The 18,883-nt window shown below is 38.4% G+C and overlaps 1 protein-coding gene across 1 annotated transcript; it reads left to right on the forward strand.

The window, feature by feature from the left end:
* The first annotated feature begins 2,293 nt into the window (after positions 1-2,293).
* Positions 2,294-16,787, forward strand: DECR1 (2,4-dienoyl-CoA reductase 1). Its single transcript, XM_054295516.1, has 10 exons — positions 2,294-2,350; positions 5,624-5,826; positions 6,745-6,802; positions 6,951-7,037; positions 9,480-9,627; positions 12,581-12,680; positions 13,954-14,026; positions 15,966-16,112; positions 16,429-16,491; positions 16,584-16,787. Exons 2-10 carry the CDS (start codon positions 5,705-5,707, stop codon positions 16,641-16,643), a joined length of 858 nt encoding a protein of 285 aa, XP_054151491.1. The 5' UTR covers positions 2,294-2,350; positions 5,624-5,704; the 3' UTR covers positions 16,644-16,787.
* The last annotated feature ends 2,096 nt before the right edge of the window (positions 16,788-18,883 follow it).

An 18,883-nucleotide genomic window follows, 5' to 3' on the forward strand; every position in this document is an offset into this window, starting at 1 on the left:
CGGGGAGGGGCCCGGCGGCCGGGGAGGGGCCCGGCGGCCGGGGAGGGGCCCGGCGGCCGGGGAGGGGCCCGGCGGCCGGGGAGGGGCCCGGCGGCCGGGGAGGGGCCCGGCGGCCGGGGAGGGGCCCGGCGGCCGGGGAGGGGCCCGGCGGCCGGGGAGGGGCCCGGCGGCCGGGGAGGGGCCCGGCGGCCGGGGAGGGGCCCGGCGGCCGGGGAGGGGCCCGGCGGCCGGGGAGGGGCCCGGCGGCCGGGGAGGGGCCCGGCGGCCGGGGAGGGGCCCGGCGGCCGGGGAGGGGCCCGGCGGCCGGGGAGGGGCCCGGGCGCTTTCCCGTGGCTCTCCCGGGTGCCCGTGTCGCTGCCGGTCCCCCTCGCTCCGTGTCAGCGTGGTTTGGGGCTGGCATCTCACAGGAGTCACTGCTGTGCCCCCCTCCCGCTACCAAAAGCCAGGCCATGGAAAACTAATACATTCAGTCATATAATCGTGTTCACTTTCACCATGAAATACAATGATTATTTCACAGGTAGCTGTTTGGCACATTTGTGTTTTCCAGTGCGTGGTTTGTAGTTTGTTCCCTCTTGCTAGCATTGTTCCCATGAAGCTTCCTAAATTCTGTAGTATTTGGCAATGTCAAAGCTTCCCTTGAACGATATACGCTCTGTTTCTCCTACTTTTTGGGGGGTTTTTTTGGGAGTTTATTTCTTGGGGTTCTTTCCTTGTTGTTGCAGGTTTTTTTTGTTGTTTGTTTTTCTGTCCAGTGATTACAGATGCCTCGAGACTCAGGGTGGTTGAATTATTGATTATAATGGCATGGTACCATGTAAGAGAGCAACTCTCTAACTCTTACCAAATATATTCCATATGTTGCCTTAATGATAAATGTGGCAACCACTGCCCAGCAGTGTAGCACTATTGCTTCAATGCCTGGCAAACTGTGTGTAGAACTTATGAAAATGTTACCTACTCTAGAGCTTGCTGTACCAACAGAGCAACAACAATTTTTTTTTTTCTTCCTAAATGCTGAACATTTAGAGAAAATGGCTGTTTTGCCATTTTTATACAGGGCAATGATGACTAAGCTGTAGGATTTAAATTTTGCTTCCTCTGACCTCCCACAGCAGTGTGTAATCAGTTGGCCTGGAGTTCTTAACTCAAAAGTTGATGGCACAAACCCACTGATAGATTTGTTGTCTTTCATGGCAAGTTTTATAACTGCATAGATTCATCAAGTGTGGCATCCTCCCCGCAAAACCTGAAGCTGTATTAAATCTGTAGGTTCTTACTATGGCCCAACCCCTTACTCTTCCTTATGAGTAGATATGACTCTGCAGGTTTCTGTGGTTACCAAGGGTGTGCAAATGGATAGGCATCAGCCAGTCATCACTTTTCCCATCAGTCAGTCTCTGTGCTCAACACAGGTAAATCAAGCATTCTCCAACTCCCACAGCTGGAACTGGAGGCACCGGGGCAGTGGTTGTGGCCGAGAAGGTGCCCCTGTGTTGTTCCAAAATCGGTTCTTTCACCTGGTGCGTGAGAGGCCAATCCACATTTGATTTATTTACAGTTCTGTGCAGAAAGGCATCTTGGGTGAGAAATACACATGGCCAGCACAAGGAAACCAAAACTTTTCACTATTTAAACATTTTAGCAAAAAAGGGCATTCATGTTCATTGCCTACCAGTTACCTAGTTCTCTCATTAATTAGCGTTCTATGTTCTTTGGTTAATGATTCTCCCACCTCTCCTGCTGTTTAGTCCATATACTCAGTCTTTCTCTTCTTTTGGGTCAGTGGGTAATCTCCCCTGTCAGAAATAGCCAGTCAGAGCTGATCTGAGCGAAGTTGAGGAGTTGCCTTTAATAGTTTTTGTTTATCATGGGGATTCTGCCAAATGCCCTTGTACCACATAAATTCTGCATTCTTTGTGCCCACTGTCAGTAGTACATCTCTCTTCCCAAGTTTTGTTAATCTCTCTCTGAGATCATTGAAACATGTCAAGCTCTAAGCCTTAGCAAGGCAATTCCACCGACAAATAATTTGTCTTTCACCTGGACATCGCTTAGAGCTTGTTTGCTCCCTTCTTGTTGATTAGGCTTGAAAGTATACAAAGATCAAGGAACAAAGACCGTCCTTTTTAGAGAAAATTTTTACATATTCTACGTTTTGCAGCACCTGAGGCGGGAGCGGTCTCGCCGGTTCCCCGACGCCCGCGGCTCTCGGTGCCCGCCCGGCGCCCGCCGCTCCTCCCCGCGGAGCAGGCGCAGAGCGCGGCGACGGAACATGGCGGCGGCAGCGGCGGCAGCGGGGCTGTGGCGGCGCGGGGTGCGCGGCCCCTGCGGGGTCGGCGCCGGGCGGGTAAGGCGCTCCCTGCGCTGCCGGGGTGAGGGCGGACGGGCGGCACCGCGGAGGTGTTCCGCCACCTGCTGCCCCGCCGCCCCGGCTCTGCCCGGGCGCCGGTGTCCCGTCACAGGGAGGGCACGGCGGGGCTCTGCGGTTCCCGCTGTCGGGCTTGGGGAGGCGCCAGGAAAGGGGCACCCCTCGGTTCCCCTCAGCTGCCGGCCCTGCCGGGGCTGGGGAAGCACCAGGAAGGGGCACCCCTCGGTTCTCCTCAGCTGCCGGCCCTGCCCGCCGCGGAGCTCCCCAGAGGCGCGGGCTGAGCTGCCCGCACACGGCCTGCGGCCCCAGCGCCGGGCGGGCCGTGTGACCCCGTTGAGCGCGGCGCCCTTTGGCCCCGATAGCGCAGCTGTGCAGGGCCGTCCATTTAGGTAAATGGCTGGAGTGTTGCTATCCGAGCAGCGGCGCGGCTTGACTTGTGACAGAGTTGGCGTTCTGGCAGGCTTCCGGTACCTGAAGGGAGCCTACGAGAAATCTGGAAGGGAACTTTTTGCAAGGGCATGGAGTGACAGGAGAAGGGGGAATAGATTCAGATTGAAAGAGGGAGTTTAGGTTAGATATGGACATGTTGCCCAGAAAAGCTGTGGATGCCCCATCTGTGGAGGTGTTCAAGACCTGGTTGGATCCCTGGGCAACCTGTTACAGTGGAAGGTGTCCCTGCCTATGGCAGGTGGGTTGGAACAAAATGATCTTTAAGGTCCTTCCCAATTCAAGCCATTCTATGATTCTGTGGCTGTGTGGATGTTCCTGGAGGCCGTTTCTAGTGAGTTCTCCATAAGCATGGTGCTTCTTTCTAGTGACTGCTTTAGTGTTTCTGAGATGGCTTTCTGCATTTATTTCACAATTCACTTCCACCCCCTGGGTGAGGGTTGTTTTTTGGTTTGTCAGTGATTTGTGTTTTTGTTGTTTGATGTTTGGTTTTTTAAGCTGTTTACTGCCTTCTTTATATCTCTGTTTACACCTGAGATTTAATTTAAAATCTCAGCCTTAAGCAGTGGAATGATTAAATTGCATGGATGCTGTCATAGAAGCCTCTTGTGCAAACCAGTTAGGAGATGATAGCAGTCTGACTAAAAGATTGCTCAATTATACCAGCTTTACTGGCTGGTTATCATTGCCATACTATTAGTCTTGGTGCAGCGTTCTGCTTTCTTCTGTTATGGCACGTCCTAATCTTCTCCCCTGGAGCAGAAGGAAAGCTGCTTGCAGTGTTATTTTCATGGAGGGCAGGAAGGCTGAGCTGTGTCTGTCACTGCCAGAGCACCTGATCAGAGTCTCAGCACTCGTGGGGGTTATCTCCATGTCCTGAAGGAAGGGGGAGTCCAAATGCCGTCTGGATTTGCAGTCTCTGCCCTGAGCTGAAATTCTCCAGAGGGAGCTTTTTTGCTGAAGAGAGATGAGCAGGGGTCTACTAAGAAAGTCCCCAAAGAGAACCTTCATATTTCCCTTTCCTGGAGGCTTAATAGTATCCTGGTACTCTGTGAAAGCATGCAAATTTTATTTTCACTGGGAGAATTAAAAAACAGTAGTATTTTACAAATGTGAGAGTTCCAGTTTTAGTTCAAGCTTTGCTTTCTGAATTTTGTCCTATGTAGTGGCTCCAATTCTTCAATTCAACTCAATTTTAGTTTTTTACAGAGTTGGAAGGGGCCCACAAGGATCAAGTCCAGCTCCTAAGTGAATGTCCCATACAGGGATGGAGCCCATGACCCTGGTGTTATTAGCACCATGCTTTAAGTTTTATTAAATTCTCTGTGTAATTCCATGGCTGTTCTCTCTGTTTTCACCTAAGTTACTAATGCATAATAGGTATTACCACACAGAAAGATTCATGTGCACACTTCTGCAGGCCAACTTCAAGCTCTGAGCCTCCCAATGCATTGTAACTGTGGGAAGTACAGAGTAATCATCTACCACTAAATATATTGTCTATTAATTTTAGTGTTCAAAATGGGAATTAGCAAACAGATTAGTAAGTTGCAATAGTTTTACTATTTTAAAACTACCTTTCTTCTTCATGTCAGTCTATTGAACAATTGCATGGTTTTCTTAACAGGATCATACAAGAGTAACCATTCACTCTTCTTTCACAAAATTGTATTAGATTTTTTTCTTTGTATTAAAATAAACACATTAAAGGCTCAAATACAAGGTAAAACCAGAGAAAAGAAGTATAACTTACAGTCTTATAATCGCTTTGCACATCAAAAATAAGGTAAATCTAGTTTTGTTATACTTGGAAGCATGTGAAACTTCAGGTTGTGATAACTTCTGTCTTTTAAATATTAAGGGAATTTCTCAATTATTACCGTAGTGCTGCTGTCCCAAGGCATTTAATTCAATACTTAGATTAGGCCTTGAGTTAGTTTAGCATATTAGGATGCTAGAAATATCCTGTTTGCTATTTTTGCTGCAACTTTCTTGGTGACATCACTAATTTCTCATTACATTTGTGGGGTATTTTCTTACTAGCATAGTTTTCTATATGTAATACTGAATTTTTTTTTTCATGTCTATTTTTAAACATGTTCCAACCATGTGTCTTTTTGCAGGGACTAATCCTTCTGAGGCTAATGTACTGTAGCTTGTATTTCTGCTGGGATAGAGTGTGATGCTGATAACCTAACCCTGCCCAGTTTTGTCTGGGAGATGGCATTGGTTTCCTCAGCAGCCCCAGTGGCCATTAGGGCAGGTCTTGTGAAGTTTGATTCTGTCCTGTTCTTCAGTAAAGAAGAAGGTTTGTTGGATGGAGTAGTAAAGGATCAAAATCATGAGTCTATTTCTGAAGATTTTAAATTTGTAAATACATACATATGTAACCTAAAATCACATGGATTTGTTTGTGCATAAATTACAGTGCATATATCAATCTGGTGCCCAAGTTCTTCTGTAATTAGTTGGTAATGGTTTTCCACATGCTTTAGTAAAAGTGATAGATACAAAAAATGCATGAAGTAGCAAGAAGCGTGACTGAAGTATTTTTCAGTAGTTCTCTAGTTGCAGTATAATATATAAAAATAGCTAAAGTGCTTTCCTAGTCTAGTGATAGCATTTATGTAAAGGCTCATGTGTGTTGGTATAATGCAATCTAGTCATTCTTATGTTCATCTATATTTACTTATAATAAGGGAGTTATGATTGTTACCTCACTGCCATAGGAAAATCTGATCTTGTGTAACAGTCCTGCATGCAGAAAGGAGAAGAAGCTAACTTTTCTGGGTTTTTGTCTTTCAGTTTTTCAGCCGTGGGCCAAATGTGCTGCATCAAGACAGCAGTGCACCACAAGCTGCATTCTTCTCACCTCTTCAAAAAGTGATGTTGCCACCAAATACCTTCCAAGGGAAAGTGGCCTTTATAACTGGTGGAGGTACTGGGCTTGGCAAAGGGATGACAACAGCTTTGTCCAGTTTAGGAGCCAAGTGTGTTATAGCAAGCCGGTAAATATTAATGAAGATGTTTGAGAACTTTCTCTTAGTACTGACTGCTGAATAGATATTGTCTTCTTTACAAACCAGAAAAAATTATTCTATTTATTCTGTTGCAGTACACATTTAAATTACAGTGTCAGATTGTGGATTCTAGAAACTTGCAGATTTATCTGCAAATGTTTAGTGGTATAAAAATCAGTAGGAAGAAATAAACTAAGCACATTTTTGTGAAATGTGGCAGCAAAATAAACAACCTCAGATATTAGGCATAAATTCAACTAAAGCGTTAAAGAAAACAAAAATGTGCAGTGGGTAGTATTGAACAGTAATAAATGTTATTACAGGTGTTCTTGATACAGATTTAAATTACAATAAAGAATTAAATCCATTCCTCTTCTGACTTTCAACAAGAGTCCTGATTTTCCTTTAATGATGATTTTCTACATCTCTGAAGTACTGCAGTAGAATCTAGAAGCACTTCAGTAAAGTCTAGAAAACCAATCTCATTTTAAATCAAAATAAACAGTGGTGTGACATTCATCCTAATAGTGATTTGTTTAGTTTTAAATGTGAATATGTATGTCTCTTATTAATACTAGTAGAGTAGTAGCTAAAACTAAGTTTGTTATGATTGTGTGCTTTATTCCTGGCTTATCACATGTTGTTTAACATCAGAGTCTCTTACCATTGTCACTTCTGAGTTGCTTTAAAGTAGCACTAACCATAAATTACCATAAGTTTTCTTTCAGAAAGTTACTGGTTAAGCATAGTCTTAATCATAGTTTTAATTGATGAATATCAGCAGCATGCATGTGCACACACAGATATTTTAAGTTGTAGTTCATATTTGCTCAGAAAAAAAGATTTTAGTAATCTAAATTGTAATTGCATTTAACTGACATTAGGGATGTTAATAATTATTTCTAGGAAGCTGGATGTTTTGAAAGGAACAGCAGATGAAATTTCTTCTAAAACAGGGAATAAGGTAAGTTTTTGCTGAATTATGAATATGTTGCATATTATACTCTACATTTTATTGGATTTTTTTTGCATTTGTATGCTTCTATGGACTTGTTTCATTTATGAATTATACAGTTTTTAAGTCTTAAAACTGCCTTTCTATTATTCTTTAGGTTCATGCCATCCAGTGTGATGTGAGAGATCCTGTTTCAGTTAAGAGTGCTGTTGCTGAAACCATCCAAGTGGCAGGACATCCTGATGTAAGTATTCTGGAGAAAGAACTCATTCTTAATTAACAAAAATACTTTGCATAGTAGATGTGAAGAAACTTAAGAAGATAGAAAGTTAATGGAATTTAAAAAGAAGCTAGACAGAGCAGTGGCAGTACTTCAAGATAAATCTAACATTCATAGTTAGACCCGTTATTCTGCTCCTGTGGTTCTTAAAATATTTGGTGGCCAAGTAGACAAAACATTTTTACCCTTACTCTGAGGTCTAACATCTCATTTCAAATAATGGGACATTTCTGGAGGCATTCTTTGAATTCAGGGAATGGAATATCGCCCTTAAATCCTCCTGAAAAGGTGATTTACTTGTGTTTACTGAATTGCATCTTAACACAATGCTTCACAAATTAGGAATGGAAATAACCATAAATGTTTTCTTTGATCCTTGCTTAGCTTATTAATATGCACAAAGAAGGTTCCAATTTGAAGATTAAGTTCTCATAAAATGAAGAAAAAAAGTCTTCAGTCAAGCCAAGCATCTGCTTTTTTATAGTTTGGCAAAAAGCCAACAGAGCTCTTTACATCAGATTGTGAGAAGGGTGATCTGGTCGAGTCTGAAAGATGATGTTACCCAATTCTGATGTGATTGTGAGATAACAACTTGGATTCTGCTAGCTGATAGAAAGTGTGATGATGTAGCATTGTTGTAAAGGACAGTCAGATTTGAAACTGTTTACTGTAAATTTAAAATTATTGTATGTCTGTTGTCAGCAATTTGCATCCAGGAGGAGCTTCCTACAGATGTGGTAGAGAACCTACTGAATTTTAAATATTGTAAGAGGTAGAGAAATTGTAGACTATATAGCTGTATGCTATAACAGTGCTAGAAATAAGGCAATTCACTGTCCTGATTTGTAGACAAGATTTTCTGGATATTATTTTGGCTGTTAGTTAAGGCAGTTTTTGGCCTAAGTAAAGAAACTTAATAAGTTTCTTAATAATCACATGTAAAATCACATGTAAAATAAGTTTCTTAATAAACACATGTAAAATCTTCAAAATCATGAAGATTTTACATATGTGCAGAGAGGGAGGAGATTTCTTCCTGTATAGCACGTTTTTAGAGCACCAGTAATTTTCTGAATAAATGCTTTCCACAATTTGTTCTTTGCAAGCATTTGCCTTCTCTTTAATGTATTTTGTGTGTTTAAGATAGATGGCAGAGTAAATTGAATATTCAGTTCTTTTTGTCCAGTTTTTCTCTTTGTTGCAGACATGAGATGTTAGTTTATGAATCCTGGGTGTCACTCACTGCCATACTGCATGTGAGGTGAGATCTCAAAGACACAAGTTAATGGCAGTAACGTGAAAGTCCTTCCAGCTTGGTTTTGTCCATTCCATTCCCAAGAATGTTAATCCCTGTTAGAAAGCAATCATTCTTTTTTCATGGCTTATTTTGGCAGTCCTACATACTTCAAAGATCACATGGTACACTTCTTAGTTCACTAGTTTTATTGTTGTGTCTTTCCTGTATTTATTTAGTGATTCAAGTAACCTCCTTAGTATTTCACGGTGTTGGGATTTTTATTCCTTCAAATTTCAGGGAGGCCTTTAAATTGAATTTGCTCTCCATATGTATAATTTATGGCTGTTGTATATTACTAGTTCTACATGAATGTAATATGTACAGTACTCTGTTTTGTTTTTGAAGATTCAAATATCTTCATTAGACTCTAACCCAGAAGTTCTTCAGGACAAATTGTTTGTTTGATGTGCAAACCTACATGAATCAAGGTGCCATTCCATTAATAGTGCATCATTATATTCTTCAACACATTATATTATGAAATATGCTCGATCTGGCTACATGATTTTTGGTTTAAATACTGCTAATGTGATGCTTAGTCCCCTGAAGTGAAAGAATCCTCTGCCTGATGATTGTTCATAGGAAGTGATGGACGTGACTGAGGTCCATCTATTCAACAAAAGTTTTGTAGTGGTTGTTTGCAGTAAGTTGTATCATAATATTCTCATCACGACTGATTTGAATTCCTGTTATACAGCAGTCACTTCATCCAGACTTCAGTTATCAGGTTGCTGCCTTTTGCTTCTGTTCCCATGCATCCATTATATTAAATAGATGTGATGCTGGAATTTGATGGAGGCAAGCTTTTCTGTTAGATGCACTTGAGACACTATGGAAAATAGTGACTTTAGTCAGCCTCTACATGATACAGTTCCTCAGTACAGTAATTTGGAAATACAGCTCATTTTCTGTTACTGATACTTTATCTGTGCTGCAGATGGTAAAATTTCTTCTGGATTTTTCTCCCTCTTCCCATGCCCCCCATACCTCATTCAATGAGGGTATATTTACTTTTGTCCCCTGGAAACTCTAAAAAGCTCCTTGTAGATTCTTTGCTTTTTCTCAGGAAGAGTTATTGTTAGTTAACTCTTTTCCTTCATGTGTTTCAGGTTGTGATAAACAATGCAGCTGGAAATTTTATTTCCCCTTCTGAACGACTTTCTCCTAATGCCTGGAAAACAATAACTGATATTGTACTTAATGGTACTGCTTTTGTAACTCTGGAAATTGGCAAGGAGCTCATTAAAGTAAAAAAAGGTATCTTACACATTGTGACGTGTTATTAATTGCTTTCCTTACCTTGTAATTATGGCCAGTTTTGAGAGTTCATGTTAGAAGAGAAATACAATTTTTAATGTTCTAGAAAGGAAGTTTTTCAGTGAAGGCTGTACTTAAGAATCACACAGGTCAGGCTAAGAGTTACTTCATTGTAGTATCAGGCCTTACAATTGGACCCAGAGGCCAACTAGGCTGAATATAAAAATCTAATTGCAGAGTTCTAGTTGTAAAACATTTTTAAAATTAAAAAAATTAAGCTTTGTGTTAAAAAAGAGAAAAAGTTGTTATTTCTTCTGAATTTTCTCTGTGTATGTTAATTTCTTTGAACTGAACATGGGATATTTCTTTAAATGAACAAGAAGTCAGGATATTTAGCCAAAGATTTATTTAAACAGATTATTGTTTTAAAAGGAAAGGTGATGTATGCCCTTCTATGTTATATCATAGATTATTTACAAAGAACTGCTTTCATTTTACATTCCATACATTAACTTGCAAAACAAGGAGTTTATTTTATGAGATCAGAATAATATAATGTAAAATTTTTTAGAAGCAGGAAGATATAATTATGGTTTTGCCCTCACTGCTGAGCCCTATTTTCTAGGTACAGCCACTGTGTTGAAATACTACTTTTGTATTTACACTGGTATTTCTTTAACCTCTGAATTAATTTCTTCATTTCTTCACCTTCTGAATTAATTTCTTCAAAATCCTCTCCAAAAAGTATTCCATGAGCTTATGCTATTTAATTATAACAATATGAAGTTAATATTGTTTCAGTGGCTCTGTAACAGTTTTTCTTAGTATACAAGTGTGTTCCCTCTATATTTTAGCAGTACATGAAAAATTAATTTCCACCATTTTAGTGCTGATACTCCCACATGAGAAACTCATCCCCAGCTATGAGTTACTATATGATTATGGCAGACCACTGAAATAGGTTGTCTTATGGTCTTAGAGATGCACATGGTCTGCCCATATAGTAATGTGAAAAATCAAATATGTTTTTTTTTTTTTTGCTGTTGTTGAATGAAAACAACATTACTTTCCTTACTTCTGTCCTCAAATTTGGTAAAATCCAGATGTCATTCACCTTCATGTTGTCTCTCTTTCTTTGACTTCTAAGTTTCCAAAACATTTGAATTTCTTTTGCTATTACTTGCATGTCTTCTTTCTAGGGGAATCCATCTGTAAATAAGGCTTTTTGTTTAAGGCTTTCTTTAAGGCAGGTTTTTGTAAGTAAGTCATGTGTATGTGTTTTTCTTCTCACTTTCATTTTCTTTGTACTTGCTTGTGTTTTTTTAGTTTGAGCAGGGGCCTTAGTTTCTAAAGTGATGCTACCTAGTGCAGATATTTTAGAGCAGTCTGTGGGGATGCTGTGAATCTGATAGTTTCTAGAACACTGGGATGTCCTTTAGGTCTGCAGTGTGACCTACATTAAGTCTAATGTAGTAAATAAAAGTTCTCTGCTTTTAGACTGCAAGTTTGTGCTGGTATTTAAAAGGAATTTGTAATTTGGTAGCATGTTACTTATTTTTAAAAAGTGAGAGGAGCTAATTGATCAGGTATTGTCCATTTTATGAATATAGGCTTTAGAAATAAAAGCTGTGTATGAGCTGAAGTGTTCTTTAAGTATCAGAATTGTAAATTTCAGTTATTCTTGGTTCTGTGTTAGATTCACCTAGCTTACCTCTATTTAACCTATATTTAAAAAGAAAACCAGTGGTTTAATTCTACAAAATGTGTAATTAACAATCATCTCTAGAGAACTTCAAAGTTGTTCTAGGGTTTTTTGCCTTTCAAAGTCTCTCAGTGAAGACTCCTTTTTTATAAACAGGGCCCGTGTTTTCTGGATATCTACTGGCATTTCAGTTAGTGCTTGTTTTTGATTCTCTTTAGTTTCTCTTGTGTAATATTACTGTAATTTTTTACCTGAGTCTGCTTGCATGCAATCTATCAGTAGTGTATATTGTTTTAGAAATATTCCCTGAGCAGCTATTCTAATGAAATTATTTTTGAAATATAGTAAGTGGAACAGTTATTTTAGTTACTATGACGTAAGCAGTGAACTGTCATCCCTTGTCCTTCATTTCCCAGCTACAGTAAGCTCATGCCAGTCATTGATCAGACATAATTTGCAGGATTCTATAAAAGAAAGATTAAATAAGCAGTTGCAGTTTCCATTATATTCTAGAATGGTTTTTTGCTAAATCTGTTATAAAATACAGCATATAAAAGAAAGTTGTTCTTTTATAAAGGAGTTTGTTGTGATAATAATAGGAAAAGTTATGCAGGTTCACTCTGTAATTGGGTCTGCTGCAGAAAAAGCTTCTGGAATTTTTTAAAAAATATTTTATTTTTCTGCATAAACGTTAACTCAAGCCCTCAGCTGTTAATTGGAGATTATGCCAAACCTAACTGTTAATGCTGATTTTTTCCCTTGTTTGTTTTTGTTTGTTTTTTGTTTTGTTGGTTTTTTTGGGGTTTTTTTCCCCCACTCAGTAATTGATGAATTTAGGGCAAAATGTCTGGTTAGTGGCAACTAGACTAGGGCAGCTTCTGGAAGAACACTGTAAGATCTTAGGCCTTCACTCCAGTTAGACTAATTTACACATTAAGTTCATTATCAGTGGAAGTCTGAGGGCTTAGACCTTCAGTGCCTAATCAATAGCTATTTGCACTTACCTGGCACAACTCTTAACACTCATGCAAAAGAGGAGGAAACTGAAATAAACAGGCTTGGAAAGAAAGTTTCAAACACTATATTTTAAAATGCCTTTTCACTGCCCAGAGTGAATAGGTATCCCTTCCACTTGAGCTGAGAACTTCTGTACCATTTAGCTTGTTTTTATCTGAACTTGAGAGTTTGATCTTCAGGGTTGTTTGGTTTGTGTGGTGTGGGTTGTTTATTAAATGTTTTTTCCCCTTCTAGGAGCAGCATTCCTGGCTATTACAACAATTTATGCAGAGAGTGGTTCAGGATTTGTGTTGCCAAGTGCCTCTGCCAAAGCTGGTGTAGAAGCAATGAGCAAGTGAGTAATACAGCAAAATGTGTGCTTTGATTTTCACATCCTTAAGATGGGGTAATTGGTTTATAAAAATGGAGCTTATTAGTGTGGACCCCTATTTCACTGTTCCACAAGAATTCAATCAGGCTCCAGTATCCTAGCAAGAAAATATTATTCTGGCAGCTTCTTACAGAGGGAAGTATTAACTGCTACTGGTTTTTTTTTTACAAGACCAAGATAAGGACAAGTAGAACTACTTATTTTGGCAATTGCAAGTTCCAAAGTTTGTTTCATGGAGTTTTGATAATCAAGTTCTCTTGCATTCTCATTGGTGAACCAGCACCTCAAGACAGCTATGAAGGGGACTGTTTGAGAGCTATACCACCTTCTACATTCTTTTGTCTGAGGAAAGTACATGCCTGTTATTTGGCTGCAGTATATTGTGGCTTCAGCACTGTTTAGATTACTCAACAAATTTGTTTCCTGTCACTATTTAAAATTAAAGTCTGCAGTTCTACTCAGTTCAGAACAGTATCATGCTGACATATCCATTGAGTATCATGTTGACATATCTGTTGTGCTCAGCAAACAAAAGGATTTCTCTCATTTTTAATTTCAGGCTAGTCCTTCATAGCACATAGAACTTTCCTCTGCACTTCAACAGAAAGAATTGAATAGATTAGAAGCCTTTTAGTAACTAGAATTCTGTATCTGGAAGAAAATGAGGGACTGAGTAATGGTCTTGATTTCTGTTCTACAGAGCTGTAACGGAAATGTGTAGAGAGACTTTATGACTCAGCTAATTCATTCACCATGGTAGATCCAAAGTACTCATCATGCAGAGAAAATGTCATAAAGCAAAACTATTCTAGTGGTCCTATTTTAAAATGTATCCTCTGTTTTATTTCAAAACATAATGTGAGAGCTATGTTGCAAATGTTAGAAATGTGTACTTGTGGGATAGTCGAAATTGCCACAGAAAGATGATGGCCTAGCAGTTGTTTGGTAAGGAATTCAGGTGCCAACCCTATCTGTGATTTGCCAGGGAGAAAGAATTGCTCCTTCACCCTGCTTTACCTATGATTCCTCTATTAAATCAATATTCCTTTGTTGGTGAATGAGATTTTTTTTACTTCTCTGAAATTATTTTGTTAAGCACAAAAAGACCCTTTAAGTATAAATTGTCTGCTTGAGGAATGTTCTAATATTTACACATTTGATTAAATTTTAATTTCTTTTGAATAGGATTACACTATTGTGTTTAAAATATTGATGCATTCTGTTAATGAATTTTTAGGTCTCTTGCGGCTGAATGGGGTAGATATGGCATGAGATTCAATGTGATTCAACCAGGTCCAATAAAAACAAAGGTACATGGCATGAAGTGAACACAGCCTTGAATGTGCTTTGTAGTACAGACTTAACTTCTCAACAGTCTAACTTTTCTATAGCTGTAAATTCTAATATGATTTCCTTGATAGTCAAGACTGTGCTGGAATATTGAACACACTTCCCTCTTAGTCTTTTTGTAAAATAGGATTTCTTGAACTTCTGAGGCCTGCCACTGTCCCCTCTACTATACTTGATATAAACAGAACCTCTTTTTTTAGTGTTTCAAAGAATTGATATATCAAATGATTCTTATTTCTGTGTACTTAGTTTGTCAAGTGGAGTGAATCTTTACAGTTGTTGGAGTAAAGTTCCTGTTTCTGCCTAACTCCTAATTTTTAAATAAAGCATCTGAAACATTCCAAAATCTTAGAATCTCTTTTAGGTATATGAGAACAGAATCTCACTAGTTTTGTTGAAAATCTCAAAACTAGAAAGAGAAAAACTAAGTTGGCAAGGAAATGAGAAGCTTTGAAGTGAGTGAGAAGGAGGACTGAAGGGTTTGAAGGAAGTAATCCAGAGCAGCTGGACAGGAAGAATAAAGAAGGCAGTCCTGCAAGAAGAGAAAGGAGGATCCATTTCCCATTGAATCAAATTATTATGATTATGAGCACTAACAACTAATAATGGTATTACTTCTTCCATAAAATATTTCACAGTTGTTTTTGCTGTTGTTTTGGGAATAGGGGTACAGAGTTGGTTCTTTTTTACTTTTTTGTGTGTTTGTTTTATTTACTATTCTTTTTTCCCCTCTTGTCAGTTTTAGATGCTACACTGGAACACTTAGTTTTGACTCTTTTCACTAGAAAGAAAAATAAGTGGCAGAATTAGCAGTATTATAAGAATGTTGAAATACCATTAGAGGATCAGACCAAAAGTTCTCCAATCTTGTGTATTTTTAAGTAAGAGTAGAAGAAAAACATTTGGCAAGTTAAGGGATTTAAGTGTCTATAATGCTACCTCCAGTTAATGTTCCTTTTTTGAACTAATTGTGTATAATCTGTTCGAGATAATGTGTGTTTTTAATAAAAGGCTACATTTGGTGTATGGTTCCAACCTGAAATTTCCCTGAAAGCATAAAAAGGCAGAGAGCATACTGCAAAAGCAAGGGTTTCTGCCTTAGAGGCAATATCAATGGCTTTAAAAAATAACTGTTGTAAGTCATGATGGGAAAAGAACAAGGCATACAAGCGCAACACTGTTAGGCTTATAAACTGGCAATTAAAAACATGGCAATAGAAGACTTAAATGGCATGATTGCAGCCATGATTACGTGAATTACAATGTGCTTTAAATCATAACCCCAGTAATTTAACATAAATGTTACTGATACATTTCTGATTTTGAGTGAGGCACTTATTTCCTTGTGGAGGAGCAGAAAAAACTCCTTTTATTTCCCGTGCCATTTTAAGCTATTCAAGTACTAAAGCTTCCGATGACTTCCTTTAGCTTTAGCAGTTGCTGCAATTTAACTGAACTTGATGTTTTTTTTCTTTTCCATTATATTTACTCAGTCACCTATAATTTATTTTTGGTCACTTTGCTGTTCCTCTTCTCCTCTTGTTCCTCTCCTCTGTCCATGCAGCAATTTTGAGTTTTGGTTATTTTCTCAAATGTTTATCCAGGGTGTTTGAGGAAAATATGATGATTAAACCCTTTTGTTTTTCACAGATAGATGGTGGGTGACTATCCCAAATGGATTAAATTCCAACTTATCATCAGTAGATGCATATCAATGCAACAGGGATAAATTGCTTTTCTTTTCTACTTCTTTCTTTTTCATTCTACTGACAATTAGGGTGTAGACAGTTTACTCACAAATATTAACTTCCATATTGTGTGCGTGGAGTCAAATCTCTGTTGGATTTTATTTTGTGATGATGTTGTACCTTTTTTTTTAATGTTCCCTTTAATTCTCAGGGTGCTTTTAGCCGCCTTGACCCAACAGGCGCATTTGAGAAGAAGATAATTGAGAGGATTCCCTGTGGTCGTCTGGGAACTATAGAAGAAATTGCAAATCTCGCTGCATATTTCTGCAGTGATTATGCAAGCTGGGTTAATGGAGCAGTGAGTTTTGGTTGATCTTGTTTGTACAATTAACCTGATCATGGTGTGAGTATTGCTGATTATTTTTTAAAGCCCGGGTTTCAGAAATGATGCAGAACATCTTGATTTTAAATTCTTTACAAGTATTATTCATCTTTTAAGTGTAGTGCGTGGTTGTTAGCACCTTTAAAAAGAACTTTTAAAAGTGATTGCATTGCATTATTTTGAGTACGGGCATTTTTCACCCAAATCAATAAAATTTATTTTCACAGTTCATAACAAGGGAATACTGCAGAAATCACACAATTCCTAAATACACTGTTTGTGCTCTTTCTAGGTTATCAGAATGGATGGTGGAGAATATGTTTCTATGGCAGGAGAATTCAATGATTTGAAGAGGGTATTCATTTCCTTGTTTACTATTTTACATTCAGATACTTTGATGTGCAAGTATTATATGAAATTCCAATAAAATCTCTTTTCTTTTGTTAGGTTACCAAAGAGCAGTGGGATATGATGGAAGCAATGATTAGAAAAACAAAAGGCTCCTAAAGTACATTACATTATGGTGGAGATTCTTGGAAATGAACCACTACTTTTTCATTAATATTTAGAAATAACCAATTGAGAAATAGCCTTCAAAAATCTTTTTTATGCTAATTTCAATAAAATATTTTGAAATTGTTGTATTTTGAATATAGTTTGTGTATTTTTCCAATGTAAAATCTGTTCTGTTGCCAATAGTGAGCAACAGTTGGTCACTAATATTTCATTGGTCTTTAGATTGTCTTACATAGCCATGCTATGGTCTACAATCAGCCTTTTTTTTTTTTTTATCTTCTGAGGATTTTTTTTCTCATATATATGTGTCTATTAATATTGTAATACCAATAGCATTTCAGTACTATCATAACTGAATGTAATCATTAATCTGAAGAGAGAAACAAAATACTAAGTTCTAATCTTCACACTTCAATATGAAATTCTAAACTTGCAGATACAGTTTCACATTATTAGCAGGACTACATACACTGAGAAAAGATGTAACTCCTGTGGTTACTTAGGAAATCTTGAAATGCCTAACTGTCTTGGTCTCATCTTTTGTGACATTTTCAGTCTGTTAATTATCTTTTTCTGAACTTTAAAAATGGCATTTACGGACCTGCTGTGCCTTTCTAAGGAGCTTGCTCTTTGTCATGATGAAGTTAATGTTCTTGAAAATGAGAAGCTGAAAATCATTTGTTATTACATATGTGTGACTATGGCAGCTCTCCATAAGAAATGCTTTATTTAGGACTGTTAAAGAGATGTTGGTATACTGGAACTGAAAGTGTTGAAACCTCAAATGTTGAAATGTACAAAAAATCCTTAGGTTTCATTTGCATTCACAGGCTGGTACTAAAGAAACTTTTAGATAGCATTACCTCTGAATCTAGTAAATTTATCCATCCCAGATAAACAGGTGATAAAAAAATTGTTCTTCCTCTTTTATCCAAATTTAGAGAGTTGGTAGATTTTGTCCCTCATGCCTGAGACAAAGGCTGGAATTCTTCGAAGAAATGATCAGCCTCTGCCTTTACAACCTGAAATCAATGCTTGTTTGTTTGGTTTTGGGTTTTTTTTGGGTTTTTTTTTGTGGTTTTTTTTTGTTTTTGTTTTTTGGTTTTTGTTTTTGTTTTTGTTTTTTGTTTGTTTGTTTTTGTTTTGTTTTTTTGTTTGTTTTTTTTGTGTGTGTGTTTAACCAGAGCTCCAGCCAGTCACCACGTACAAGCATGTACATAGTTTTATGTGCTTTGAGACTGATACAGTGATGTAAGAGTCGGGACAATAGAATCAGTTTAAGGATGTCTTCCTTCAGGTGCTGGTGGCAGTCATGTATTTTTCCACACAATCCAGGGCATACTTAACATGTGCCAACATCTGACTTTGAAGTCACCTTGATTACCTTATTACAAATCTGAAGCCAGCTAAATGTATTCTGCTGAAAGTGTGGACTGTATTAGTGCAGGCTTCCTTGTGCCTTTCTCCTGTGAGTGATGGTTCTGTGTGGGATTGAACAGCCACTGATAATAAAACAAATCAACTGTGTTTATTGGAGCAGCCTTCAAAGTGTTCTTGAGCACAATGTCAAGCTTTTTTATGGTAACTTGGGCTTGGTAGGTGTGTTCTCAAGATCAAATTCAGACATGACAGCCATGTCTTTTCCCCAAAAAGTGATTTAATTGAGAAGTTAGGCCCATATATACTGTTTTTTTCTTGTCATCCTTTGCATATAATTATATTGTCTCCTTGTATGGGACACAGTTGCATATAAGACTTTGATATTTGAATAAAAGTGCTTCAGAGAAAAATTCAAATGTATGTTTGTGAGATGTGGTAACATCAATTATTTCTCTGGAATGTCTAGTAGATTATCCTCTGGTGACAGGCTGTCAATAAAAGTAAGTTCCTATCAGTCTCTTGCATCTGTGGGTTTCTGTGACTTACTGTAGCTAGATGTGTTGTGTGGTTGAAGTACTGGACTGAGACTGGAGGTTACTATCTCAGTGGTTCAATCTCTGAAATTGCCATAGACTTCATGTGACCTGAAGTGATTTCTGTAGCCTGTGAACAGCAGGACAGGTGTACTTTGCAGTATTTCCTCAGAGCTGGTCATCTGAAGCAAGAAGACTGGCAAGTTCCTTCTAGCTCACAAAACAGGTTCTGTGTGGGGCACAGGTGGGAAAGATCAAGAAAGAGGCATATTCCAAGTCTCAATGTGAGGTTAGGATCCAGTTTGTGCTTGGTTTTGG

The sequence above is a fragment of the Melozone crissalis genome, unplaced genomic scaffold (genome assembly GCF_028551555.1).
Source record: "Melozone crissalis strain CALT ecotype California unplaced genomic scaffold, PUWL_Pcris_2 ptg000002l_1, whole genome shotgun sequence".
Taxonomy (NCBI): domain Eukaryota; kingdom Metazoa; phylum Chordata; class Aves; order Passeriformes; family Passerellidae; genus Melozone; species Melozone crissalis.

Excerpts from the sequence above, each read along its gene's own strand:
- DECR1 (XM_054295516.1), top strand. The coding sequence starts at position 5,705 with ATGTTGCCACCAAATACCTTCCAAGGGAAAGTGGCCTTTATAACTGGT. Across the intron at positions 9,628-12,580 it reads GCTCATTAAAGTAAAAAAAG|GAGCAGCATTCCTGGCTATT; the intron begins GTATCTTACACA and ends TTCCCCTTCTAG. Across the intron at positions 14,027-15,965 it reads CAGGTCCAATAAAAACAAAG|GGTGCTTTTAGCCGCCTTGA; the intron begins GTACATGGCATG and ends TTTAATTCTCAG.